General features: G+C 39.4%; 1 protein-coding gene across 1 annotated transcript in view; it reads right to left on the bottom strand.

Moving 5' to 3' along the window:
- Positions 1-27769, bottom strand: part of uts2r2 (urotensin-2 receptor 2) — a 36444-nt gene extending 8675 nt beyond the window's left edge. The window contains exons 1-8 of the mRNA XM_034038943.3: positions 26941-27769; positions 24802-25028; positions 19313-19388; positions 18416-18458; positions 16968-17032; positions 13445-13501; positions 11780-11933; positions 5819-5942 (exon numbers count right to left, since the gene is read on the bottom strand). Coding sequence (XP_033894834.3) covers positions 5819-5942; positions 11780-11933; positions 13445-13501; positions 16968-17032; positions 18416-18458; positions 19313-19388; positions 24802-25028; positions 26941-27011 — 817 coding nt within the window. The 5' untranslated portion in view covers positions 27012-27769. The remainder of the gene's footprint in view (positions 1-5818; positions 5943-11779; positions 11934-13444; positions 13502-16967; positions 17033-18415; positions 18459-19312; positions 19389-24801; positions 25029-26940) is intronic.
- Positions 27770-27864: the final 95 nt, after the last annotated feature.

The raw sequence follows: 27864 nt of genomic DNA, 5'->3' as shown, positions 1-27864 counted from the left end.
AACATACAACATATAACACACAAATGCACACAGGGGCGGGGCACATTGCCACACAAAGGATCAAGAGTTTAGTTTAAAAAAAATAATTGGACAGGAGGGCAGTGAAGTCAAAAACATTCAACACACTGTAGCCTTTTCTGATGGTTTGAAATGTTTCAAAGAAAGACTTTGGAACACAATGCATATCATTTTATTATTACTGTATTTATTTCAAAATTACATAGAGAGCTGTTTTTAAAGTACTGGTCTGTGCCAGCTGTTCAATTATTTTTAGTTCATTTCACTGCCTCGCTGAACCATGGGATCTACTTGGGTAAACAGAAGCACACAGTAATAAAATACATCAGATTCCTCCATCAAATACACTATCCATGCTGTTCTCAGAAGCCAGAACATCGATTGCGAATCAGACATGCCCAACGACTTTTAATCTAACACTGGTATCTTCTAAAATAAGTTTCAGCAACCAATTCTAAAACCTAATTAGGACTGGAAAAAGTTTCAGAAACTAATTCTAAAATCTCATTATTTTAACAGAGTGCGTTAGAATGCCTGAGGATTCTGCTACAAGTTCAACACATCGACCATTAGTAACACAGACACCTCCACTTACCTCCAGGTTCAGTTACTCCAAACAAGTCGTGCATAAGAAGTGTTATTAGGATTTGAGATGTGGTTCTCTGGGTGTACTATATAAAAATGTAATTCCTCCTTCCTGCAACTAATTTGTTTTTTGCTGGATTTATAGACAATTTGTTTGATACCTCACAGAGACTGTTTTACCTTTACGCTTGCTTCAATATCGGACCCGATAACTTAATACTAACATTCATTTAATTTAACCCTCCCATTATGTTTTGGGTCTATTCATGAAAAGGTGTTTTATTTTTATACTTACCTGAAATTCTGCACTATGCTCAAGCTGCATTCATTCCCTTCTCCAAACACTAAGGTACAATACAATTTAGATTTCTGTGTAATAAAATGCCCATAGAATATATCTTTGAGTTTATTATAATGAGCATTTACATTCATTTCTAATAAGAAAAAATGTCATCAATTTAAAGCGGTTTCAATTGGTTTGAATCTAACCTGAATTCTGAATATAATAGGAAGGTTAACAATTTAAGAGGTCTGTCAATGGAGAGACTGAGGGAATGCATTCTATGAGCTGGAATTAAAGACAATTACAGATAATTACATTTCCTCACACAGCCAGCAGTTAAACGTTGCAAAGCTGAAAGGGCAGATGTGGTGTCTTATTGTATTTTACATGACAAAACAACAAAGAGAACGGCAGCTATAAATGAAGATGCAGTTTTCTGGGTCTTGTCAAAATTCTAGCTCTAAATTAGAACTGAAAGAAAGAAAATTTGAGCCTTCATTGTTTATTGTACCGACAAATATTATCGGTAATCAGCACCACCAAGATTTGTTTCCCTCTTTTTCAATCCCCAGTGTAATTACATGACGCTGTGTAATTAAACCAGCCATTAGAACATTACTTTAATTGAGTACCAACTCCACTACAGGAGAGAGTGTGGCTTTATTTTAAAAAGCCAAGTAAAAAAAAAAAAAAAGGAGAAAGCGTGTGAGAAAGAACTACTTAACTACAGGGAGAAAGTCTCAATTAATGTGAATGATTTAAAATGGGATAGGCAGGCACATCGTCACGTCCTAACCTAATGAAGGCTGGTTCAACCAGCACGTAGTCCAGGCTGTGGAAAATCACTTCAACTTGATCTGGATGTCAAGTGGGGCTTTCTTGAACACTTTAAAACATGCAGTTACTCTGCAGTACATGCTGAGTTTTATAAAGCTATTAATGCTCTGCTCCCAGACTTTCAAATCTCTTAGCTATAATGACACCACAGCAAAATGAACTGGTGTCATTTACTATGTGTAAAAGAGGCACATTTCTCTGAACAGGGTACTGCATGTGTATGCTCTGGTATACTGGTATACTTCATTGTTATAGTTGATTGAATACTCGCTACTGCCTGTAAGCTCCCAAACATTTTTAAATGCAAATAATACATGTTAAATACTGACTATAACATTTGCCTTATTGTTTCTTAACAAAATAAATTTCAACGTATGTCTCCTTACATATAGAAACCACTTTATTACATTAAAATTTCACAGCAAACTAAAAACGTGTCAATTAAACTGATCTCTGTGAGGACTGGTTTTCTAAACAGCTACCATGACTGCGACGTATTAGGTTGACAGAGTGATGATGGTGATAATCTTAAGCATTTGTGAATATTTATTAAATTATTAAAACCGAGTTGGAAATAATTGCAAGGCTCCCTTCCATTTGAATGAAACTTTTCTGAAATACTTTTCATTAAAAAGTATATCAATTAAAGTATTCATTACATTTTTTGAGTACTCTAATTCAGTGGTTTCCAACCCTGGTCCTGGGGATCACTTGTGTCTGCTGGTTTTCATTCCAACTGAGCTCTCAATTGCTTAACTAGACTCTTAATTGAACTGATAATTTGCTTAATTTAACCTTTTTAATTGTGTTCAGCGCTTAAACAGTTGCAGATTTCAAATTAGCTGTAACCTTTTATAAGTAACTTCTAATAAGTAACTCTGCAACCTTTTAGGAGCTGAAAACAATTGAAAAGGTCTAATTAAGCAAATTGTCAGTTTAATTAAGGGGCTGAAAAAAGTATTCCTATCGTGATATCGTAAAAATATGTACCCAGGTGCTTGTGCGAGATATTAGGGTTAGGATTAGATATTAGGATTAGCTGATACGCCTTTAAGAAGAAAGGCATGCTGGGATATCTTAAATGCTGGATTATTACATTCCGGTTTCATGCAATTATAATCGTGACCAAACATGTGCGAGTATTGTTGTGTAAAAAAATGGTTAAAATGGTTGCATTCAAAAAATGTAAAACAGCAAAAAACAAAAATAGACATGCATTAACAAAGTGCTCTGAAAACCTAATATGAAGAAAACATTTCAAATGAAGCAATAAGCTCAATAATAAAGCTAAAAGGGAAGTGAAAAGGTTACCGGGGTTTTTTTGTGTGTGTGTGTGTGAACTCCAATAAACCTACGTTATCTTTCCCCAGTCAAATCGTAGAGTGCCTAAATAAGCACGGTCATTTACCATAATAAAAAACAGAAATGAAAATAAAATAAAAAAGAGTAACCAGATATAGTCAACGAAAGACAACACATTAGTCAAATTCCTTGTCATATTATATATTTAAGGTAAGGCAATTCTGTACAGAATTCCTGGGGAGAACCCTGTCCATCGTGTGCCTTGATTCTCAATAACATGGTCAAAAAAAAGTTCAATCTCAAATTGGATAAGAGGTTCTCAGCATAAACATTTAACTGTGATGCACACATAGATGTAAACACAGAACGAATATCTGTAGGCATCTCCACAATGTTTCTGACTATAACGTTTCCATTTTTTTTCTTCAACAAGTAAAGTTTCATTTCACCTGTTAAACCCCAAATATAATCCAATCACCACCCCTCCCCAAACAGCTTCTAAATAGCATGCTGACAATAATAATGACATAAAATGTACAGCTGCTGGATATCACAGCCACTGTACTAAATGAGATAACATTGATGGAGCAGTTGTCAAGGTTTGATTTCGACCTACAATTACTGTCACTTAACACGTGCAGTACTTAATATGCCAAAGGAACATAAAATTGGGCAATTATATAACAGGAAATGTAATAACCGTATGCTACAGCCACAGCAAATAATACAAGAACAGTCAGTTGGAAATGAATTAAATCAATTATTTGGTTCAGGAGAGATTAAAAAGCCTGTCAATTACCACATCAGAAAGCCCTTGAATGAAGCAGCAGAAATTTACAATGATTCCAAATTGTACAGAATTGTCTGAGACAGGCCGGGTTGTACATTCTGTGAGGGTAAATGGACTCCCATTTCAAAGCAAGTTAAGCCAGCCCAGGTTCTGTCTGAGCTTTATTATTATGTTATTGATCTGATCATCTTCATTCCTGTATTAGAGATAAACAACAGATACTGAAAAACAAGGAGGTCATTCATCCATTAATGCTTCTCCGGTTTCTAGTACCCAAGTGATCTCAAAACATTGTCTAGTTTGGTCTAAAAGGATCCCAATAATTCAGCATCAGCATGGCTGGGTAACCAATTCCATACCCTCGCCATTCTCTGGGTAATGAAGTTTCTGTTAAACTCTGTCCAGAATCTATCTCTACCTTTTCCAACAACTGTGCTTTTTTAGTTCCTTATAATATTGGTTCGATCAGTGGTTCTCAAACTTTTTGGGCCGTGCCCCCCTTCCTCTTGTCTGTGGTAAAAAAAAAAAAAGTCCAACATGCCTGTGACTTCTCTGTATGTCACTGCTGTTTTTTTGTGTTTTTTTTTTATAAATTTAGTCGTTGCCAATTATTTTTTATTATTTTCTCCCAATTTGGAATGGCCAATTATTTTATTATGCTCAGCTCACCGCTACCACCCCTGCGCTGACTCGGGAGGGCGAAGACAAACACACACTGTCCTCCGAAGTGTGTGCCGTCAACCGACCGCTTTTTTTCACACTGCGGACTCACCATGCAGCCACCCAAGAGCTACAGCATCGGAGGACAACGCAGCTCTCGAGCAGCTTACAGGCAAGCCCGCAGGCGCCTGGCCAGACTACAGGGGTCGCTGGTGCGCAGTGAGCCGAGGACACCCTGGCCGACCTAACCCTCCCTCCCCCTGGGCGGCGCTCAGCCAATTGAGCGCCGCCCCCTGGGAGCTCCCGTCCTCGGCAAAGAAATAGCCTGGTCTCGAACTCTCGACGTCCAGACTATAGGGCGCATCCTGCACTCTACGCAAGTGCTTTCACTGGATGCGCCACTCCGGAGCCCATCACTGCTGTTTTTTTGTTTGTTTTTTTGCACGTACCAGCCACCGATCAATCGTAATAAGAGCAAACTTAACACTGCAAATTACAGTTTACCGATTGTGACCAACGCTTACTTCATAGTAAGCTGATAAACAACACACATTACCAGATGGCAGTGGACTTATATGCAAGCTTAAAAGGCACCAGGCAGATGCACAGCGCCATCTACAAACTTTGACATGCCTGGAGGTGTCAGCAGTAAGATTTGTTTTAAGTTGATATATACCATATAACGGGAAATTTTGAAATTTTGGTATTAAATTCGGCAGATTTGCTACCTTGAACAGCACGTTCACAAAAAAGTCAGTTTTGCATTTATACTTTTTAATTCCGAAAAAAAATTAAATACACGTTTACTTAAATAAATATGTGAAATCTTTAACAATAAAGCCGCAACGAAAATGCTTTTATGTGCTTCGAAATCATTTCAAACTGGTCAATATTCTGGCAAGCACTGGCAAAATCAGCTCAGTTTTGTTTATGGACTGTGATACCTGCACATTGCCTACACTAATAATCGTATCTACAACGTATCGACAATAACAGTCAACCATTTTGTTACAGATTTTCAACAAGTCTGACAAACAATTTTGGCTGTTAATTACACCCTTATTAGTAGTGATCCAATTTAAACAGCCAATAAAGCCCACATAAATTATCTGCCCATTATACAGTATAAATCCTGAACCTTCCCAGGATACAGTCTGTGCTCCCCAGTTTGAGAACCACTGGGTTAGAGTTAACTTTATCAACTCCTTTAAAGACTTTAATGAAAAGAAGCTATACTGCTTTAAAGCTGTAGACTCTGAAGTTCTAAGGCTGTTAAAAGAGCAGGCAGCATGTCAGTGATACTGTAACGGTTTCTAAGCTGTGTCTGTTTGTTGGGCTCTTACCAGATCGGGGCTCCACTGTCCTGTTGGCGACTCCGTCCATGAACACAAAGCGTCCCCCTCCGAAATCTGAGCCATAGTCAGACAGGTAGAGCAGAGAGGTGTAGTCAAAAGAGCCATAGGTCACCTAGGACACAAAGATTCACAAAATGATATAACATTGGCAGGAAAACTCAGGAGATAATGCCTGATAACCAGCTGGAGATCTCATCACCATTCAAACCAAACGGCATAAACTAGAGGGCGCTGTGCAAAAAGATGACCCCTCAGTAAATGTTTTATACAGTAAAACTGAGATGCAACTCCTTTTCAATAGGGTTTCTGGACCTTGGCTTGCAAGAAGTATTGGGTTTGTGGAAATTGAATTGCATACAACAAAGAACATTCTGTTTCAATGAAGACGATATGCTACGTCAACCCAATGACTGGCGACATTGTCACAAAGATGATGCTTTCTCCCTCATCAGAGTGTCAGGAAATGAGTTCTGGGATAAATATTCAAATACTTGAACAAACACTTCCTAAAATGTATTCTATGGCAAAAATCACCATTTACGTATTCATAATTATAAGAGAATATCAAAAAGATATCACGCAAAGGAAACTGTTGACAAGGATTCATTCGCTCTCTGTCACAATCTTCCTCCCGATCTGTGAGGGCGCTGTATAATAGGAACAGTGTGCCTCGTACTGGTTCGTCTGGCAGTTCATTCCAGGGTCAGTCAGAAGCCAGCAATCCAGGAAGGGGGCGGAGTCACAATGCTCGAAGTCATTGCCCTTAAGCGGTACACGATGTGTCAGTCATGGATTGGAGGAGAGATATCACAGGGGGCGTGACTAAAGGTACAATTGGGCATATGACGATGTAATCTGTTCCTTTGATGTGGTTATGATAAAGACTGAGAAAGGAAACGGGCTGTGATAATCGTATCGTGAGTGTTAAGTGTTTTGTTTGTTTGTGGAAACTAACTGACTGTGTTTGTCACAGTTAGGCGGCTAACACGAACCAGGAGCTGTCGCTACAGGCCAGCATCAAGCCCGGACTACACTTTACGACTGTCACTATAATTGCCTTGCACCGCACCTGCACTCAGAGCACTCACTGTCAGGAGAAATGACCGTGTCTGTGTTGTGTGTTATTCTTTGTATTATTATTTCGGGACTGAACCCCGTGGTTTATAAGCTGGCAATACACATCATTGTGTAGAGCCAACCTTGTTATTTAACCGGTTGCAAACCAGGAAACAGAAAATTAAAGAACTGTTTTGAACCGTGAACTTTGTGTCTGTCGTTGTTGGAGCACCTGCATCACCTGTACACCTGTGCACTGCAAACCACTCGATCACAGTGACTTCTGAAATAAAAACACACGTTCTACTGTACTGTAGGAGGCTGTGTGGTCCAGTGGATAAAGAAAAGGTCTTGTAACCAGGAGGTACGCGGTCCAAATCCCGGCTCACTAACTGACTCACCGTGTGACCCTGAGCAAGTCACTTAACCTCCTTGTGCTCTGTCTTTCGGGTGAGACGTTGTTGTAAGTGACTCTGCAACTGATGCATAGTTCACACACCCTAGTCTCTGTAAGTCGCTTTGGATAAAGGCGTCTGCTAAATAAAGAAATGATACAGAAGAGTGTGTTTCACCTTTTTGTAATAATTTGATAGGGCACCAGATTTATTTTAACAATTCAAAATGAAAGAATATTCAAATACTTGTTTACATTTTGAAAGAATAATTGATCATGAAAAAAAAAAAAAAAAAACCCATGTTCATTCCAGCAGTAAATAATTACAATATTTGCTACTGTAAAGAAAAAAGTTTCTTTTGCAATACAGGTTATGTTATCAAGTTTTGGTCTTCCACTCTCACATAATTATGTGTGCTACTTCGTGCCTATGAATATGAATATGTCACCAGTGAATATGACTCTTTCACCAGTCAAGAGCAATGTGTGAAACATTGATATCTGTGAATAGTAGTGTTGCTAAAAGGAAAGCAATGCAGATCAGCACCATGAGGCAAGTACTACTGAACCATGTAGCTCACTAAGTAAGAAAAGTAAGCGCCCTTAATGAAACTCTTTACCATCTACGATTTCATAATACATTTCTTACAAATACATTTACCATGAATGTGTTGTTTTCTGTACATAAGAATGAACGAGAGGAGGCCATGCATGACCATTATGTGTGTTGCCTATTATTCTTTATTAAACCTTGGTTTTAAAATGTGTCTTGTGATTTGTTAAAATGCCATTATATGACAGATTATAACTTACACTACAGCTTTCGAATTCCTAACAGCGGTCTATAGTCATAGCAACCGTATATATACTTTAATTCTTCCATAGCAACGGTACATATTCTCTGCTGTCTGGAAACCCAATGCAGATAAAGCAGACAGGGTTTAATAAAACATATGTACTGGATATACCGTGTTAATATAGTGTACTCCAATTCACACTGCAGTACATCCCCCTCAAGAACAATAGCTTTCCACTATACACCTCCTGTCTAGATTTTGTATTCATTTTTTAAGACTACTTCTGTTTGAATAGCTTATACATAAATACATGGTAGTCAAACACACAACAGGACGCATTTTTTGCTGGACTGATACTGCAGTCTACACTGCATAGACCATAAAAGCTTCCTCGCCTTGCTGCTTGTACAGATTTTACCATGAGACACTCTAATCGGTTTAACTTGAGAGAGCTTTCAGCAAGGGGCTCTGAAGCTGTAAGTCACAGGTGTGGTTAACACATAACAAAACATTAATAGGATACGAGTCTCAATTGCTTAGTGTTTTTCTAAGATTTTGGCACCCTGGTCTGAAATTTAGGTCATCCATCACATCATAACTGGTGCTTCCAGCATAATAAACACCCAGCTCTATCTAGTATGTGTGAAAGGCATTTGGCTTGCTGTGGTTGCTAGGAGATTGTGGAACATAAACCGGTAGGATCTCGGGTTATGGGATGTTGGAAATGGGAGTTTTTGTGAACTAGAAGGATCCCTAGTAATCTAATGGGAATGTCATTGAATGCTTTGTAAACATGAAGTAAAATGCTTCTTGTATGACAGAATTGTGTACAAAGTATCAGTGGAACATCTCAAAGGTCTTTAGTACACAGAAAGTAAAGTCAGATGACCTCAATATAGCAGGTCAAAGGGTGCAGTTCCATTTTACACACAGTTGTTAGCTAATATGGCCTAGGAGTTACTGGCAGATTTGTAAATTCACAGAAGCGACTCTCACAGGGATGCTTAATAATGGCAATGTCAGGGAACAAGTCATACTTGGTTATTGTGGCTAACTTTAAAATAAGCCTTGAACATGTAGCAGTAAGGTATTGGAGGATTTTATTTTATTCCTTTTCACCAAAAACAGCTCTAGTAATGCTTGTCAGATGGCGATAAAGACTGATGTTGATACAACGGCAGGTTATGTGAGCTCCCCTGAATCCTGACTCACTGCCTGTCATTCAGTCCTGGACTTCTTTTAAGCAAAGAAACAGTAAACTCACTCCCTCATAACCTTATGCGTTGGCTTCAAACCCAGGCCTCCAGCAGTGCAGGCATGAGAAGCTAGTGAATTACTATTATTATTATTTATTTCTTAGCAGACGCCCTTATCCAGGGCGACTTACAATTGTTACAAGATATCACATTATTTTTACATATAATTACATTATTTTTACATACAATTACCCATTTATACAGTTGGGTTTTTACTGGAGCAATCTAGGTAAAGTACCTTGCTCAAGGGTACAGCAGCAATGTCCCCCACCTGGGATTGAACCCACGACCCTCCGGTCAAGAGTCCAGAGCCCTAACTACTACTCCACACTGCTGCCCACACACATACAGTAGTCCCCGCATTTTCTTTTTTTTCTTTTAACAAACTCTGTATTTGCAGAGTAAGTTGAAAATGAGTCTGTAACAGGGCGAGGTCTGTGCTATCTATCTGACGCAGACATGATCCTGCAGAGGGTGGTCGGGAGCCCCATAGGACCCACCTGTCAATCATGGCAGTGACACAGAGAGGTTGGGTGAGGGTGTGTTGTCTCTCCTTCTCTCCGAGTGGTCGGGAGGCGGGCTTTGGGGGGGGTCAGTTGACCTATAAAATAAACGCTTTGCTATTCCCTCGGGCTGTCCTTATAGAAGAAACACAGTGACGCTGGGTTCGGGGGCTGGTGTAAACAAACAGTCAAGAATGCCAGCAGCTGGAGAGAGAGGAGGAGACTGGCAAGCGAGGCTGAATAAGACAGCCGCTATTAAAAACAATATTAATTCTTACGTACCCGATCGGGACGTGTGTAGTTAGCTGGGGAAACCTGGGCAACCCCACAGAGTATAGTGAGGGAATAGCAAAGCGTAGGTCGCACCAAGCCGCACCTTTTATTTTGTAGTTTGATTACAGTGTTTTATTTTCCTTTTTTCTTTGTACATTATGGTTTTGATTATTATTTTGAGAACCCGTGTGTGCGCCAAGAGTGGACTGCAACCCTTTACCATCGCTGGTATTGGGCTGACCTATGTAACATTGCCACCTTGTGGTTGAAATAAATCAGGGCACCCAGGCGGTGTTTCAAATGAACTTTGTCTCCTGTGTCAGTGAATACCCCACACCCTTCCACAGAGTCACTGAAAAAAAAAGTCCTATAAATTCTAAAGAAAGTAAACAAAAGTCAACCACGGGTTTCAGAGAAAAAGCCAATTCAATTTTAATGGGATCAGCTTGAAGCACTTAAGAGGAAGGTAACGGAGCATTAAAACAAAGATATGATTGTGTGCTGATTGATAGATAAACAGACAGAAAACATACATGTGCATATTCACATAAATAGTGATGAATTGATAGATATTAGTATAGTTAGTAATGAATTGAGAACTATTATTACAAAGCAAAAAGACATCAGATTTGTTTAATTAGATTCTGTCATATCTCCTCACAAAACAACGGAAGCGCTTTAGTCTAGGAACACACATGGTCAATAACGAACAATAATTGATTAATCAATAAGCAGATATACTGTCTACTGTAACTATCAATTAGTCTGACCGACATATATATATAGACAGACGGAACCTGTGTACAGAATAACACAGTAGATCAGGGATCCACAACTCAAGGCCAGTAGGGTAAACCTCCGACCTCTAAATACCCTACAGGGATTTGATTCCTGATGGCAAATCAGGCCAGAACAGCTGCTAATAAACAGCACTGAGATGATTACACATACTGTGGCTTTGATATCATAAAACATCAGGCAGTGCTTAAATCACTATTTCCACGTCAATATCCAAGAATTCAACTTCTTAGAAACATTTGTGTCGTAAAGGGTGGTCATGTGCCCATTAAGGCGATTCGATGGCTGTGCATGCGTACCTTAGAGTGGCTCAGGTTTCCAACTCCTGCAGTAGATAGACAGATACTGTATACAGGCTGAGATAGATATAGTCAGATATCAAGCAGACAGAGAGACTGGCAAGCAGACAGACAGGTACAGTAGAAAGACACATTGGATTAAAGAATATAAACTGACTGATAATTGAGATACTGTAGCCCTCCCCACCCGGGCGGCAGTGGAATAGCCTGGACTCGAACCACCAACCTCCGGGCTATAGGGCGCATCCTGCACTTTACCGGATGCGCCACTCGGGAGCCCCCTACCCTTTAAATTACTTTAAGGTAGTGCGTTTGTCATTTCACTTTTTTTTTTTTTTTTTTTTTTTGCAAGCCTTATTTTGAACCCAGTAAGCCTATTGTAATGAATGCGATACCTAATACTACATTTCAAGTTCCACAGTAAAACAGGAATGTTGGCTGTATCAACACTTTCTATTTTGCCAGTTTATTGGTGAACTCCTGATAAAGTCCACTCTTTGCTTAGTATTTTTGAAGTCATGCAAAAGGCTTTGCCTGTATTTCATTAGCAGTGCAGCTGGTTGGCGCTCATACCTTGTCGATGTGGGGGTGCCAGTACTCATCGTGGGGGGTCTTGGCCTCGGTGCCATTCATCCTGGAGAAGAAGGTGGGCTTGGTGAGGTAGAGTCGAGACACGTCCAATCCAAAAGTCCTGGCAACTGCCTCCTGGATCCTCTGTCGCATGGTGCTGCAGGAACAGGTAACCTCCAAGAATCATTGTACAGATATGGTCAAAGGTTTAGCATCACCCTATAGAATTAACTCATTTAGCTTCATAAAGTCAAATTAAACCATTGAAATATTGAATTACACACTGCTTTGTAGTTTTCCATATACTTAACGAAAAACTGACAAAAATCAAAAACTGTGACATTTCAAAATCTAACATGAAATACTTTTTTGTAGTTTCAATGAATACATGCTGTTCTATCTAAATTAACCACAGATGTGCAGCGTGTCCCAGTCTACCACTGAAGAGAAACATCATCTTAGAAAAAGCGTGTCATATCCCCTGACACAGTTTTAAATACAACAGAAAAACATTGGTGCAATAAAAAGTTCCACATAAATATACTTTGTAAGTAAGATTTAGATACATATCCAGAGATTAGGATGCTCTCAATAACCCGTGGTAAAGAATGTCCATACCAAGTGTCATCCCAATTACATAAATGGTGTACTTAATATGCGGAAAAATGCAACTGAGTGTTGACCTAAAAAATGTCCTTACCAAGTTTCAACCCAACTGTGATCTGAACAAAACAATAACTTGGATGTGTGTATGGTCCTGTTACTACCCCCCCACCCCCCACAAGATATTTCACCGATAACTATAAAACACAAAAAGGAAAACATATGTAAAATCTAATTACAAGCAGTTTAACTAGAGGTGCTTCTCAATGTCTTCAATGGTTTCTCTAGTATATGTATCATGTGAAGTGTGGCATACCAGTGTGTACCTTCACAGTATCTCTATCCTACATCCTCTACAGGGGGAGGAGCACATCTTTTTTTCTGAAGGTTGCCATGCTATTAAACGCAACCTCCATTCACTCACTTATCTCAGCACTTTTAAATTGGTTGCAAACACTGGCCACCTGCTAAGTGACTGTCTCCTTTTAAAAACACTTCCATGACCGGAGCCTGTTCCATTCAGTCTGCTTTGCAAAGCACCTCCACAACACAACATGAGAATGCTCCTTTGCTGTCACTTGACTAATTCAGTGCGAAGTACAAAGTGGATTGGATTTTCATTAAGCTTAATGTATTATTCTTTGAGCTTGTGTTTCATCTCCGCTGGATAAGGAGTTCTCTAGATATACAGTATGTAAAAACAGAAGTACTTCAAACTGACAGCCAGACTCCACATACGCCCCAGATTATAATGCACTCAATAATTTGCGTTAAAGAATGTCCTTAGCATGTTTCATCAGAACTTTAAGCGTTCTCTAGACATATGATCAATTTTTAAAATAAACTGTGACGTACTGTCAGACAGACAAACAGACAGAGCACCTGTATTCACCCCCACATTATGATAAATACTTATACACTCAGTTTTAAGCAGTGAGTTTTAAAGGAGGCACATATTTTGTTTGTTCTTAGACATCTCTGTAGATGGGAAAATGCTAAGTTTTCAAAAAAAAAAAAACACAAAAAAAACAAAAAAAACCAAACAAACAACTAAACTTGTCTTACCGGTAAAGTTGAAAATCCTCTTCGGAAAAGACGTCTTTGATCTGATCCCCAAAGTACCTAAAGAAAGGTAGGAGAGGTATATAGAGCTGTGCTAGAGCTAAACCAACGGCCTTTAAACTGTAACCTCTCTCTCTCTAACAGACCTGGGACAAATATAGTTGTATTTGATATTTTATTTGTAAACACCAACTATCTCAGATAGTTGACATATTTAATTATATATATATATATATATATATATATATATATATATATATATATATATATATATATATATATATATATAATGCTTGAAAAAATCAATTTTGTTTTTAAATATTCAAATATTAATTGCACAAAGTCAAATATTATTTGAAAATGTTTACATTTCTTTGCAGAAAACAAATACTACTTGAAAATATTTAAATATTCCCAAATATTTAATGAATAATCAAAAACTAAAACCTAATTACCCTAAATGTATAATTATGTACCAAGTCTTGCAATTACCACATGGTGGGGAGCAGGATTTCTAATAAGGAAAATGCTAAACATGTTCAATGCAATAACTTCAAAACAGGCCATTAAACCAGTGGTTAAAGATATTTAATTGTTTTCAAATATTTACCCACTGAAATAAAATATTTTCATATACTTTCTGCAATCTGTATTTAATTTTTTTCAATTTAATAGTTACTTTCTGCAATCTGTATTTAATTATTTTGAATTACAGGCTAACTTCACTATAACGAACCCTTCTTATAACGAACACCTGTTTTTAAGGATTCCAACAGCAAGAACCGATTTTTTCAATGCAAATTAGCCCCATTAGAACGATCACGTACAGGATCGACTCGGATACAACGATCTCAGTACTGACTGACACTGAACTTTCTCCAGCGTCAAGTGTGCTATTCTCTCAGTGAAAACAAAGACCATGGTTGACTAATTCAAAGATAACGCTAATTCAAAGATTACCTATTGTAGCACGAATCATGCATAACGAATGCAATTGTTGCCTGTCAGTCATCTTTACACAAACTGCAACCAGGCAACAGGCAATCTATGCTGGATAGCTTTTTTTAAGAGAAAGGACATGTAATTACTGTATTCAGCATGTAAGTGTACATAATTTCCTTTTTCATTTCTTTACTGTTTTCTTTTAAACATACCACAGGGGGGAATTGGTGTTGGTGTAATTTATATGTGGAAACAGGTTTGTTTTGTGTGCTTTTTGGAGTTGTAATGTTTGATCAAATGATTGTTTACAGATTGGCGCTCGATTGAGACTTGCTGCCTGTCTGTCTTGTATGTGTCCTCTGTGCATTATCATCGTTGGTAGCGTCACATGACCTGTTTGTTTACTTTCTGTTTTGTGTTTAATAAATCCTGCGCACCTGTACCGGGGTTTCAACACCAACTCCCTTGTCTGTCTTGAAATGCGGTTACCCACACATGACACGAGTACCTTGTCACAATACAAAAGTCAGTTTAAATGTTGATCAATGTGAAGGAATCTTCATAAAAGTACTATATATTGATGTTCAATTCAAATTTGCCATTTTGTCATTATTCTGATACAGAAAAATGCCAAATCCTATTATAGTGAACACCCTGATATAACGAACATTTCTCCAGGTCCCAGGGGGGTTCGTTATAGTGAAGTTAGCCTGTATTTACAATATGTATTTAATTATTTTCAAATAATCGTTACTTTCTGCAATATGTATTTAATTATTTTCAAATAGTTACTTTTCACAAACCATATTAATAACTATATTTATCCCAGGTCTGCTAACAAAATACTCAAACATATTGACCTCGAGAAATGTTTCTCATTTTAAAACATCAAAATAGATACAGATTAGAACACAAGTTTTGAAAATTCACTCTTACAATATTTAATGGTGGACTAGGGCACAGCGTCAGTGTATTCACACCAACAAAAAAAACAATTTCTTTATCATTTAAGAAGCATTTTGTGAACCACAACAAGTGCTTTAGACCATGTCTTGTAAAGACAAGGGTGTATTAGTAATGGCAAAGGAGATACTATTTATTACAGAAGGCAGTTTTTTTTTTTTTTTTTTAAACATAATTTAGCACTGCTTGAATGGGACAACTGAACAGTTGCCAGTGCTAATAAATGGTAAGTCTCAGCTTAGGCTTTAAAGCTGGGGCAGTGCAGTGATAATTTGGCTAGTGCTATTAAGACGTAAGATATTGATTTTAAAGCCGCGGTTAGCACTCCTTTAAAGGGGGGCAGTGGTAATGTTTCCATTGCTAACATGAGGCGAGACAGTGCGTTTTAAAGCCTCAGCACTCCTTTAGCAGAGGTTCCAAGCAGAGTTTATACTGCAGTGACCCAGTCAAACTGTAGCCAAATTCCCAGGGTCAAAGCGATTTCAAATCCATGGGATGTGGATAATTGATTGGGGCCAGAAGGCAACACTAACTTCTCTTTTTTGTTCATTCCAGATCTCCCAATGTTTTAAACAGGACATTGAAGGACTTTGGTTCAAAACCAAAACAAAACCTCAGATTCCAATGAACTAAAAAGAAACTTGTAATGAACCCAGTGACCTAGCTAAGCCAAAAATGAGAAAACTTGTAATGAACCCAGTGACATAGCCACACCAAAAATGAGAAAATCAGAGCTCCCTCATCATTAAACAGTCGAGAAGTGGTTTCATGAGCTGCAAACCTGATTTAATTCAACAAAATTATGTAAAAAAAGAACAGTCCTGAACAAAACTGAAACGTTTAATAGATATGTTACCTTAAAATGGCACAGCGATATCTTGTTCTGAACCTCTTGTGACAGGGAGGACCCTGTTGCTGGTTCAGCTGCGCTGTTGCTTTGGTAAACAGGAAGGGTTGCCCGAGCTGAGATGATTGGGAGGTCCTGATTGGCTGGGAGGGGGGCGTGCCTGGGGATCTTACGCCTGTTTAAGAAGGCAACAGCGCCAACGTTCGAGGCGACTACACGGCTACTGCTACACAGACGGGTGCCGAGTGAAACCAAGGACAGCGTCCGCTCCAGAGGAAAGGGTTACTACACGAAACCCTTCTACTCCAAGAAGGTGCTCGTGAAGGCATTGCCCAGGCGAGGTCGTTGGAAGAGCCCGGAGTCATCAGGAGGATGCCGGGACTTCACTTGGTCAGTTGAGGGGATTTGATCCCAAACAAGTATAGAGAGGTTTTCGTAGAGTAGAGTCCTGGATCGGGACGTCTTTTATTGAGGCTAGTGCTCACCTTGTGTGGCAAACTTTGATTTTTTTAGCTTTGTTTTGTTTTGTTTTCTTTATTAAATCTGACCCAAGGGCTACCACTGTTGGTACCCTAGTGACAGCAACTGTGTTGTTTATTAAATCTGCATGCCTGTGCAGCATGTCAACACCCACTGATCTGTATCTGCCTTATTATTATTCAGTGACACCTCTACTGTGTCACCTATTCTTTTTTGCTTATTCAGTTGTAAAACTATTAAACATGTATTTCAATAGTGCACATGTATACTGCTGTAAGTCTGACTCTTCCCTACCGGTAGATGTTCACGAAGTGCTGTCCCCTGGACAGAGCACCGGAATGTAGGTCAAGAATCGAAGCCTGAAAAGAAAAAAAATAAACCAATTATTTAAGCTAGTGGTTCTCAAACTGAGGGGAGCAGCATGTATCCTGTGAGGCGTGAGAAGGTTTTTGAAAAAGATTACAGCTTAACCTATATAAATCTTACTTCTGACACCTCCTGGCATGTCAAACTTTCTATATGCATCTGACTGCTGCCTTTTTATTTAAGCTTGCATATTAGGTTTACTATGTGGTGTGCACATTAGAAAAGCTGAACACAATGGTAAACTATTAGTTGCAGTGTTAAATTTGCTCGTATGACGATGGATCGGTTCCTGGTTCGTGCAAAAAAAAAACACAACAGAGATGTACAGAAAAACCAGCGGCATGTTGGATTTGTTTCTTATAAACAGGTACTGTGTCAGTTGCATGCAAATTTTTAAGCACAAACTGCCACCTGCTGGTGCTTTTCAAAATAACATGCATTTAAAGGATCCTCATTCATAAAATGGGCACTCTTAAACCCAAGACAGACAGGCGCGGCACGCGAGGCATTTTGCTGCCTGTACTGCTGCCATTGCTTTCATATGGTGTTGGACAGATCAGTGTGGGGTGATACCGCTAGTCCCCCGGTGACATTGAGCAGTACAGCTCAAATTGAATCCAGAGTGAGGTCTTCTGCTGCTGCACAGTACTGTCGGTGGATTAACCAATCACAGCCAAGTGGTGACAACATGTGCTTGCCAGAAAGAATCATGAATGAAACTGTTGTCTGCGGAGGTGTCCTAGCATCCTGAAGTGTTTGATCACTCCCATATTTCATACAAGGACAGGCAAGTCAGTATTTTATACATCGCCCCTGAGAAGCATCCTTCCTGTTGCCAATTTGATACTGTTATCACTTTTTGCCTTTTTTATTATTTCTGTAGTTCACTACTAAGTAACTGGCTGAAAAAGGTTATATTTTCTAACACTTTAGTAGTAGGCTACTGGCTGTCAGCAATATATTGTATGTTTCTTTGCTAAGCTGATTGCTAATTTCATACACCTGCATATAGATTACCGAAAAACAACTTTGAAAAACAAAGCAGTGTATTCATTAAGTAGATTATAAGGGGAGGGGGGGGCAGTATTACAGCTATGGCCCAAAGTTTTGCATCACACCCTACAGAATTAATAATGTTACATTAACATTGAAATTACATATCGCTTTGTAGTTTGAAAAATGTGTCACTTCGAAAATCTAGCATGAAATACTGTACTACTATTGTAGTTTCCGGTAGACTTTAGATTGCATGATGTTAAATAAAATATCAAAAATTCATATTTACTTAAGTATCCAGAGCAAAGAGCAGTACCTGTGGTATTACTGAGTGCCTGATGTTCTAGAGGACTACACAAGCAAGCTAGAGTAATACTCACACCACCATCAGATCCACCTAGCGCCAGGCCTCTCTCTGCGATCCTGGGGAAATCAAAGCACACATTCCTTTACAATAACTACACACCAAACTACGAATCACCCCCCTCGATGTCATTGTTTCAATATGAATGAATGAACCACAAAATCAACCCCGGCCTCCTCAATTAAAAACTAAAATAACACTTTAAAACACTGAAATAACTACTCCGAGAATTCTATAAACATTGAATTAACTATTCAGAGTATTCTATTAACATTTGAATAACTAATCCAAGAATTCTATTAACATTGGAATAACTATTCAGAGTATTCTATTAACATTGGAATAACCATCATCAAGACGATTTATTCTGTCTGAATGCAGCATGATAACAAAGTTTGTATTTGTATTTTTTGCAAGAGAATGCCAATTTGATAAACAGCCAGCCACATACATATGTCAAAGCATCTCTCACTTATCCCTGCAAAAATACTGCTCCCTGGTCTTTTTGGTCAACAAACAGATATTTGAGTTTGAACAGAAATACATTATTGACTATTATTGTTATTATTATTATTTATTTCTTAGTAGACACCCTTATCCAAGTCAATATTTGTATAATACACACACACACTCACTTACATTGAATTGCTTATTTCAATTATCAGTCATTCTGGATTTTATTCCCTACCAAAGGATTCACCCTCATGTGTGACATGTGTTACAGAGTTTGTGCCAACTCTCCAACTGCTAAATAATAATTGTACAGGTAACACATGTTGAGACTGGGTTTCAGTTGGGTTGCAACTGCTTGCCTGTGTCCATTTGTATTTTAAAAGACAGTAGTCTTTGATATACTGACAGCTACTGAAGCCCACAGAGTATCTCCCAAACTATCAAGAGCAATGTGATTTACCTGCGTATCCTCTCGGCCTCCTCTCTGGTAACTACAGTGTCTGTGACTGCGCGGCCACACTTTTGTGGGGTACAACCTGAAGAAGAGAAGCACACAGAGAGGGAGCTGCTGGTACACTCACTACACACTCTATTAGCATCACAGACATGGATAGACCCGGACTTTAAATGATGTACTCCTAGCAATAACAGTTAAAGAGCATAGAGTAAAAGCTTTGCAAGATCTGACCTGGTCACTACATATATGGGGATCTCGAATTCTTCAGTGCATGAAGTGGAGCTGGAATAATTTGGCTTTCTCAACCCAGTCCATCGGCAGTAGTGTAATCAACATCATACAATTCAGTAAAGTTGTAAGGCTCTGCTAGGCTCAGGACTGCATGTAATTTCTCCAGTATACTGGGGATACCACCACATGCATCACATGCATTATCAATGCCGCTCTCTCTCGCTCTCCCTCTCTCGCTTGCAGAGCTGCGAGGGGAAATTCTCACGGCACCTGCCTGTCTGCCTGCAACCAGTGTTAACACAAATTAAAAAAATAGAAGCTGGTGTCACCAGGCAGTTTTGTGTAGCAGAAAGGAAGCTGTGCATTGGACCCGGACGCTTGTTGCTTTCAGTTCTAGGTCTAGACCTCTTGATTTCAGACACTTCTCTTCTCGTCTCTTTAGGAGCTATTTTTTTCCAGCCTGCAGGACAGAGAGACGCCGGCACCCCACTTGTTAATTCAGAAGCTCTTTTGTTATTTTCTCATTTTGCTTTTGAAGTTTCTGTGTAATAGCTCCCAGATGCTGATGTGCCCGATTGATCTGCAGGCTGCCAAGCTGGGGACTTGCAGCAGGTGTGGACAGCCCTTTTTATTTAATTCTGTCTTCAGGAATGAACTCTAAATAATTGTCTTCTCTTTAAAAATATGAAACATTTTAATGAGCAGTGTCACACAAGTGCATTGGTACCAAAATATGATTCACTTACCACCAATGCACATTGCTCTTCAGTTTACCCTCAGGCAGATAGGGTTATGGCTAAGAACTGCCAAGGACAAAACAGCACTGAATAAAGCAGCAGTGTTGTTAGTCCTGGGTGGTTTTTTGGGTGAAACAGAATAAATTTAGGTCGGCCAAGGTGTCCTCGGCTCATCGCGCACCAGCGACCCCTGTAGTCTGGCCGGGCGCCTGCGGGCTTGCCTGTAAGCTGCCCAGAGCTGCATTGTCCTCCGACGCTGTAGCTCTGAGGTGGCTGCATGGTGGATCTGCAGTGTAAAAAGAAGCGGTCAGCTGACGGCACACTCTTCGGAGGACAGCGTGTGCTCGTCTTTGCTGCTCCCGAGTCAGCGTGGGGGTGGCAGCGGTGAGCTGAACCTAAAAAACAATTGCCAACTACTAAATTAAAAAAAAAGAAAACAATGTAATAGTGGGCCTTTCATAATGGTTCTTTGATTGGTTATATAAATTATAGAATTTGACTATCAGAGTTTGCAGACTATCATGTCGGAGCCACGGAATATGTACTGGTAAACAAGACATTGTAAGTAAAACTGTAAATCTAAGATTCAAGTTTAACCCTTCTGCGTAAATGGCCGTTCACCAAACATTACATCATAAATGAAAAGGCAGACTATTTATATTTTACTTTTGTATTGATTTTCACCTAGTATTAATGATTAAAAACAATGTCAGTACATACAACAGGACATTCAGTAAAACACTGTGCTGTTCAAGATTTTCATTTCTGTTCTATCATAGTGGAATAAATAGGTATGTAATAAATTGCATAATAATAATAATAATAATAATAATAATAATAATAATAATAATAATAATAATAATAAAGCAAAGGGAACTTCTTTTACAGCTGCTGTATGTCACATTCCAACTTGAGTCCCATTGGAGTGAAAGTGACATACAGCACAGGAAGCGATTGGATGCCAGGACACAGCATCATGATAGCATACTGGTATCCCGAGTCATCTGTGGCTATGACCTTAGCACAAGCATAGCAGGGACATGCCCTTTGAAGGCATTCTCGAGATATATGCAGAAATATTTTTAAAACCTCATTATAAAACAAGTGTATTTGATAATTACGTTGCTTTCATAATGCGTTAAAATATGTATGTATAAAGAAACACAAAATCTAGTTATGCAGTGCAGCAAACATCGTATAGCAATAGCTAATCTGTAATTATTTTTAATGACCTAGTTTAAAAATAGCATACAAGTTTCTCTCTCACTCTGATGGTTGCATGTACCATCGTGAATATTCAATCGAATTGATAAATAGCAGCTAAATATCTATTTTTATGCTGAGAGCAATGATTACGGTAGGCTATAGTAATACACTAGTAACAAGATCAGACTTTGTGTACCACAGGCCGTGTTGCCATGGGAACTTATTTTGTCGTGTGGGCGGTTCCAAGTGAAACTAAATATATAAGCAAAAACGAAATCTTGGTAATTTATTTATGCCTCCAAAGAAGCCATCTGAAGCCAAATTCAGAAAACAGAAGAGAGGGAGAGAAGAGGAAGAGGCTTTCTCAGCAGTGGCAGAATTGGATACTATAGATATTAAAGGATTGTGTAAGGGTTAATGTGAATTAACATAAAAGTCCACAATTAGCTAAAAGTCCACAAATGTGTGCAGTTACTGATCAGGTTTTAATTTGATCATGAAAAAGAAAGCAATTTAATCTTCATTATTATAAGCACAGCTTGATCTCTGCCACCATGTTTTAACAAGTTCCTTTCCGTTTTAAGTAATATCTTGTTCCCTTCAAACATGTTAAAAGGAGAGGAAATAACAATAAGTTAATCAAAACAATGCCACCCATGGTTTGATTAACTTAACTTGATTAACGGGGGAGGTTACAGCTTGGCACTAAAATGCCTAGTTATGACACCACTGTTTTAATGGCATGTTTCCCCTGTCAAAATAAAAACTAAATTAGAAATAATGAAATAAAACTATTGGAAGAGAAAGCATGTTCTCAAACTAAATGACTCATCCAGCTACACTGTTCAAGCCAAGCCTCTGACAAATTGCTGTGGTTAAAATAAGCGGCGCAAAGTATCCTTGAAAAATAACGAGCTCACTCTCCACAGACTCGCAATTAAGCATTTGTCAAAATTACAGTCCTCGTTTTGTGTACAGAACACAGAGTTACAAATAAAACCTGCAGTGATAACAAATAAGCTTTTACATTGATAATGGTCTGGGGATAATTCGCCTAAACCCTTGCTGCAGCGCCCCCTACTGATCAGGAGAGAGTAGCCAGACTTGGCCTCGCCTTGAGGGTTAATTTGCTTAGCAACTTCAGTTGCTTATGTCTGGCAGATAAAGAACTTTCAGAAGGTTTCACAAATGTTTTTTTCAATCACACCAACTACCTGTTGGGGCAGGTCGTGGTATGGAGGCAGAAAAAATGCTGCAGTTTACTTAAGCATTGTTGCAGATTAACTCCACCCAACAATGCAGCACTTGTACCCTGAATACCTCAGGAGCATTACAGAGGCTTTAGGCATATTCCTAGGCCATCACAACCCCCCAGATCTCAATCCAGTTGATTTAGGATGAACCTGAATGCTCGTCATCGTGATCCTCTGTCTATCTCTCTTACCTGATTGCCTTAAATACTAATGACTGCATGCACCCTCAAGAAACCAGTACATTGTGGATGCCACATTGTTAAGGCTGTGATCAGGGCAACCGGTGGACCATTTCCATATTAGGCACAGGTCCTGCTGCCAGGCAGTATATGTTTTTAACAGGGGTAATGACTCTTAAACACTAATAAATAAAAAACAAAGATAACATGCTTAATGGCAGCATTATCAGGCAAGGGGAACACCAGGGGGTTCAGATAAGGTTAAAGAGAGTTTATGTAGATCCATGAAACAGAATCCACCCTCTTGGGTCCAGCTCTGTAATCTTTTTCTTGGAAAGGTCAAGTTAGCCCCACAAGGGATACTGCGCTTCATTACAGGCAACTAGGAATGTAACAGATTAGCAATCACTGGAACTCTGTGCTTACCAAAGGACATGCGCTTATTTTAACAGATGAGAGAAAATGCCAATTCTAACAACAGCTATTTTCTATTCTGGCTCTTACTGTGTTTGTGTACAAGATCCCGATCTCAAACAGCATGCAGCTACAGCGTATAAACACTGTTAGCAACGAAGAACTGATAACACAATTGATAAACAGGGAGCCCATTCAGGGTCATACAAATGAAGGACATCAATCTCATCGGCTTTGTACTTCCATGAGCTAAAGCTGTCTCAAATGTGCAGTCCCTAAAGAAACATATGTTACAGCAAGCATGCATTTTCATTTTATCAGAAAATCCTGTTGTGTTAATAAATTAAACTTCACCCAGGATATTCCAGTCAGAAGCCGTAGCAATTTTGTATTGGTCTGCAATAGTATTGTATTGGTCCAACACCTCTCTCATCTCTGGCCTTTTTCCCTCTGCCTTCAAACAAGCATCTATCACCCCCACTCCTCAAAAAACCTACCCTCGACCCTATATATATATATATATATATGCCAGGACACAGTGGAGGGAGCTTCAAGGAGGGAGGTTTGTGTCCTAGCAGCTGAACTACCTTAGGTAATATATACAAACAGGTAAGTAAACAAACACGTTGATAAACTCTGGCAGAATGTAGTAAACACTCACCTGTCCTATATTAGAGTGAAATTGAGCATGGCTGTGGCACACTAGATTTAAAGTAAAGGTAAAAACAGAAAGCTAGTGTTATTTCACATGTTCACCAGCTCGGTTTTTAGTAGAGGACCAATATAAGACAAGGTCTCACAGCGTAGCAAAAGAAACAACAGGAGCTTACTGTATTCCACGAGAAGACACAGTATTGTGATCCAACAGTGCCCTCTTGTGGCCAGTGCTGCAAACTAAATTTAACTGCATATAAAATCCATTATTTGCAGTTGGCAGCGTTGTTATTACAAGTAAACCTGCAGCTCTTTTTCTGCATACAGGACTGGTAAAGAACTAACACATTGGGGACCACTAACCTGAGTGGAATTTTAACCCAGCTTCACCAGAAAAAATGATGATTAAAGTGGTTGTTCTTGATCCAAGGACATTTCAGACTGGTCATGGGTAATTTTTCATCATGAATTCATTTTTTCATTTGAAAACAGTTCCCATTTAACTGACAAAATGATTTCTGCTCTGAAGTATTTACATGAAGTTTTTTTTTTTTTAATGATCCTTTCTATCATCCTTTTCCAGGTTTCTGGCATTACACTGCTGTGCACGTTGGCTGACATTAGCCTACACTACATATATCTCAATAGCATCAGCTGAACAGTCAAAGCACAGGTTATTAAAAAAAATAAAACGCAATATTTGAGTAATTGTGAAAAGAAAGACCGGAATGATTTCAAACCTCATATAAAGGGAAGGGGTCAGTAATTTGAAGCTGATTGAGTAAATTAATAAAATCAATCAATCAATCAATCAATACCTGGGTATCTCTGGTAGTTCTCGTAATCCTCAGAGCACGGCACTTCAAAGAACTTCTTTTCCTGCAGTAGCTGGCTCTGTTGCACCCACACCTCGGTGATGTCATCATCACTGCTGCTGTAGAGCCAGGCCAGGCCTGCAGAGAGAAGCAGGAGCCCCAGCAGGAGTCCCAGGAGAAGCCAGCCCCGTAACCTGCGAATCCAGGACCCCTGCCTCTGTGCATTGCCTCTGAAGAGGGAAGAAGAGAGGGAGCTGAAACTACTGCACCCCCATTCCAGCAGCATGGCAGAAACACACTAGAGTCTGGCAGACAGGAATTCTGCCTGCAACTGCTGAAAATATTTACTATGGGAGTTGTTTCACCTTTAATAGAACCACCATAGGGTACATTAGCATGACTTGCCTATTGCCAATTTTTTTTTGTTCGATGTGAATTTATTCATATTGCTGCTAGAATTAGCCATTGCTGTTAGCATTCTTCTCACACGTATGTTTTTGCCAGTAGGTATGCACGTGCAGGTTTAACCCGATGGTGTGACACAGCGAAGCATCTATGGTTCTCCAGATATATGCATAAAGGGATTTAATCCCCAGCAGGGGATAATAAGGTGATCATAAGGCTCCATATTCACGGACTACAGTTCCAGATAGTGTGTCATCTGCCTGGATGATCTGCTTGTCCTTCAATGAGGCCCTCGCCAACCTAAGTGCTGGACCGTATACGGGCCGCTGGCAAGAAGCTGCACCCCAGGAAGTGCCACCTGATGCGGCAGGAAACGCATTTCCTCAGCCATGTGTTGGGGGTCAACGGTGTGGCCACTGACCCGGTCATGGTGCAAGCGGTACACCACTTTCACCCCTACCTGTATGTCCACCCATTTACCATCTGCACAGACTACGCCTCATTACAGTAGCTCCTCCCTTTCGGGGAACCCGAAGGACAGGTATCGCGCTGGATCAAAGAGTTCAAATTCCAGCACCATGGCGGGTGGCAGCATACTTCCTCCCCTGTGAAGCAGCCCAGTGCCGGTACTGTACAGGTGGCACTCCGCAGCTCCAGTGAGCAGGTAAGTTCAGATACTGTGTGTGCTGGGGCCCTGTATGAGATCCCGAAGCGGGACTTTGCCCAGATGCCGATCCAGAGCTGGGGTTGGTGACCCCCTAGCTAGCGGAGAGTCGCCACCTCACGTTCACCTCAGGCCTCATTACCCAAACGGTCCACAGTGCCTGGTAATGCCTGTGGTGGAGGATCTAATTGTTTACATATACAGTATATGAGGGGCAAATTATTTGGTCTAATTATATTTGCACTACAGGGTACAGAAAATGTTTCTTCAAATCGTCTAATGTCCTGGTTTACATTTTCTATATACTGGTCTATAGGTTAGTTCTCCTGGTCCACTTGTTCAGATCAGCTAAACTAACTTGATCTTCTGATTAGCTGACTGCAATTGGGGCTCATTTTGTTCAGTTCCTGGGGATTTTGTAAAATCCAATGGACTCAACCACTGGTACACTGGCAATTGACCATTTAGTGTCTTGATGTCAAGCATTTGGTTTGAGATACACATGATTTGCATTTTTTATTTTTTTAATAGTCAAGTCGACAAAAGTTGTACAAGTTTAAACAAACTGGATAGCCAACAAGGCATGTATTCTTAAAGCAGAATGCCCAAAGGATTCATCTATGGAAGGGTGTTCTGTAGTAAAGACATCTCCAAGGAATGTAATACAATTATTTATTTATTTTCTTTTGTGGGCCGTTGCAACTTTAATAAATACATAATCATAATAATAATAATAATAATATTCCAGGAAGTAAACTTCAAAATGAAGTTGTCCTCGCTGTAACAGTACCATAGAGCTACCAATAGCAGCCCCAGTAACAAACACGGTCTCTGCTTGGTCTAGTGAAATATCATGCTGTTGTTGCTTTGCTTTCCAAAGGACCATGGAATAAAAACAATCAGGCTACTGACTCTGCTTCTTGATACATTCTTCAACTGCTCTGCGTGCGGTTGTTGCAGCTATTTCAAAAGTGATAAACATGATATCATTTTAAATCGGGTTTTATAATGTTGCTCTAGTTATCCGTCTTTTAAAGAACTAAAAACGATTAGTATACTACCAGAAAACCTACCTTTTAATTTTTTTCTCAACGCTGTTGCTGTCTGCAGGCTTGACGTTGCCGCGTCTCAGTTGAAGAGGCATGTTGTGGAGAGGTGTCCCGGTAATAAGAGTCCAGATGCAATCTGTAAAGCCGTTTAGGGCAATGAAATCGGTACCAGTAAGTAATCACTGTACGCACCCCTTTCTTGAAGCGCAACCTGGAAATACACGTGTATTTACTATACGGCAGCCAGGCAGACAAAAGCAAAAGAGTGCCGAGCTCGCCGATGTGATGTGTTGCTTTGTTTGCTGTGGGGTTAGCGCAGACAGAGTAAGGAAGTCACAGGAAGTATCCAAACATTTGATTTAGGTTTAACTGTAGCAAGTAGACACACGCACAAAGTACATATTATTATTATTAATTACGAGGGAGTGGTTTGACTGAGTGCATTGGACTTAAGACAGTCGAAATGGATTTACTTGCGGGTCATCTCAGTTCTGTACTGTCTTGTATATATATAGTATTATAAAATCATGAAGCATGGTTGCTCAAAGGAATTTGGTGTTGTGATGTAACGATCTCGGTTACCCCAGGCAGGGGTTTTACGCGTGTGTTCTTGTAATCCTTGAATAGATAGCAGGGATGGAGTCGAGGTTTCTTTTTTTACTAGCGAGAAGAGATAGGGGTCTCCAAGTAAATTAAATGAGCAAGTTTTTTAAGAGATATTACGGTATATAAAAAGTGTTTTGGTCTTCTGGATTTTAACAAATAGTCAGTTAAATGATAAATGAGAAAAATGTTTTAGTTTTGAGCTGTGCTGTCTAAGTAATATAAACGGCAGATGCTCAAGGCTTTAACCCCGGCTCTCTTTCATTGGCAGGTTTGTTGTTGGCTGGTTCAGCCCCTATCACAGGAAGCACAAGTTACACCCTATCATGGTCCAGCATTTCGAAC

The sequence above is a fragment of the Acipenser ruthenus genome, chromosome 17, assembly GCF_902713425.1.
Source record: "Acipenser ruthenus chromosome 17, fAciRut3.2 maternal haplotype, whole genome shotgun sequence".
In the NCBI taxonomy this organism is placed as follows: domain Eukaryota; kingdom Metazoa; phylum Chordata; class Actinopteri; order Acipenseriformes; family Acipenseridae; genus Acipenser; species Acipenser ruthenus.
Note: the sequence above shows the minus strand (reverse complement) of the source record. Positions and strands in the feature narration are given on the sequence as shown.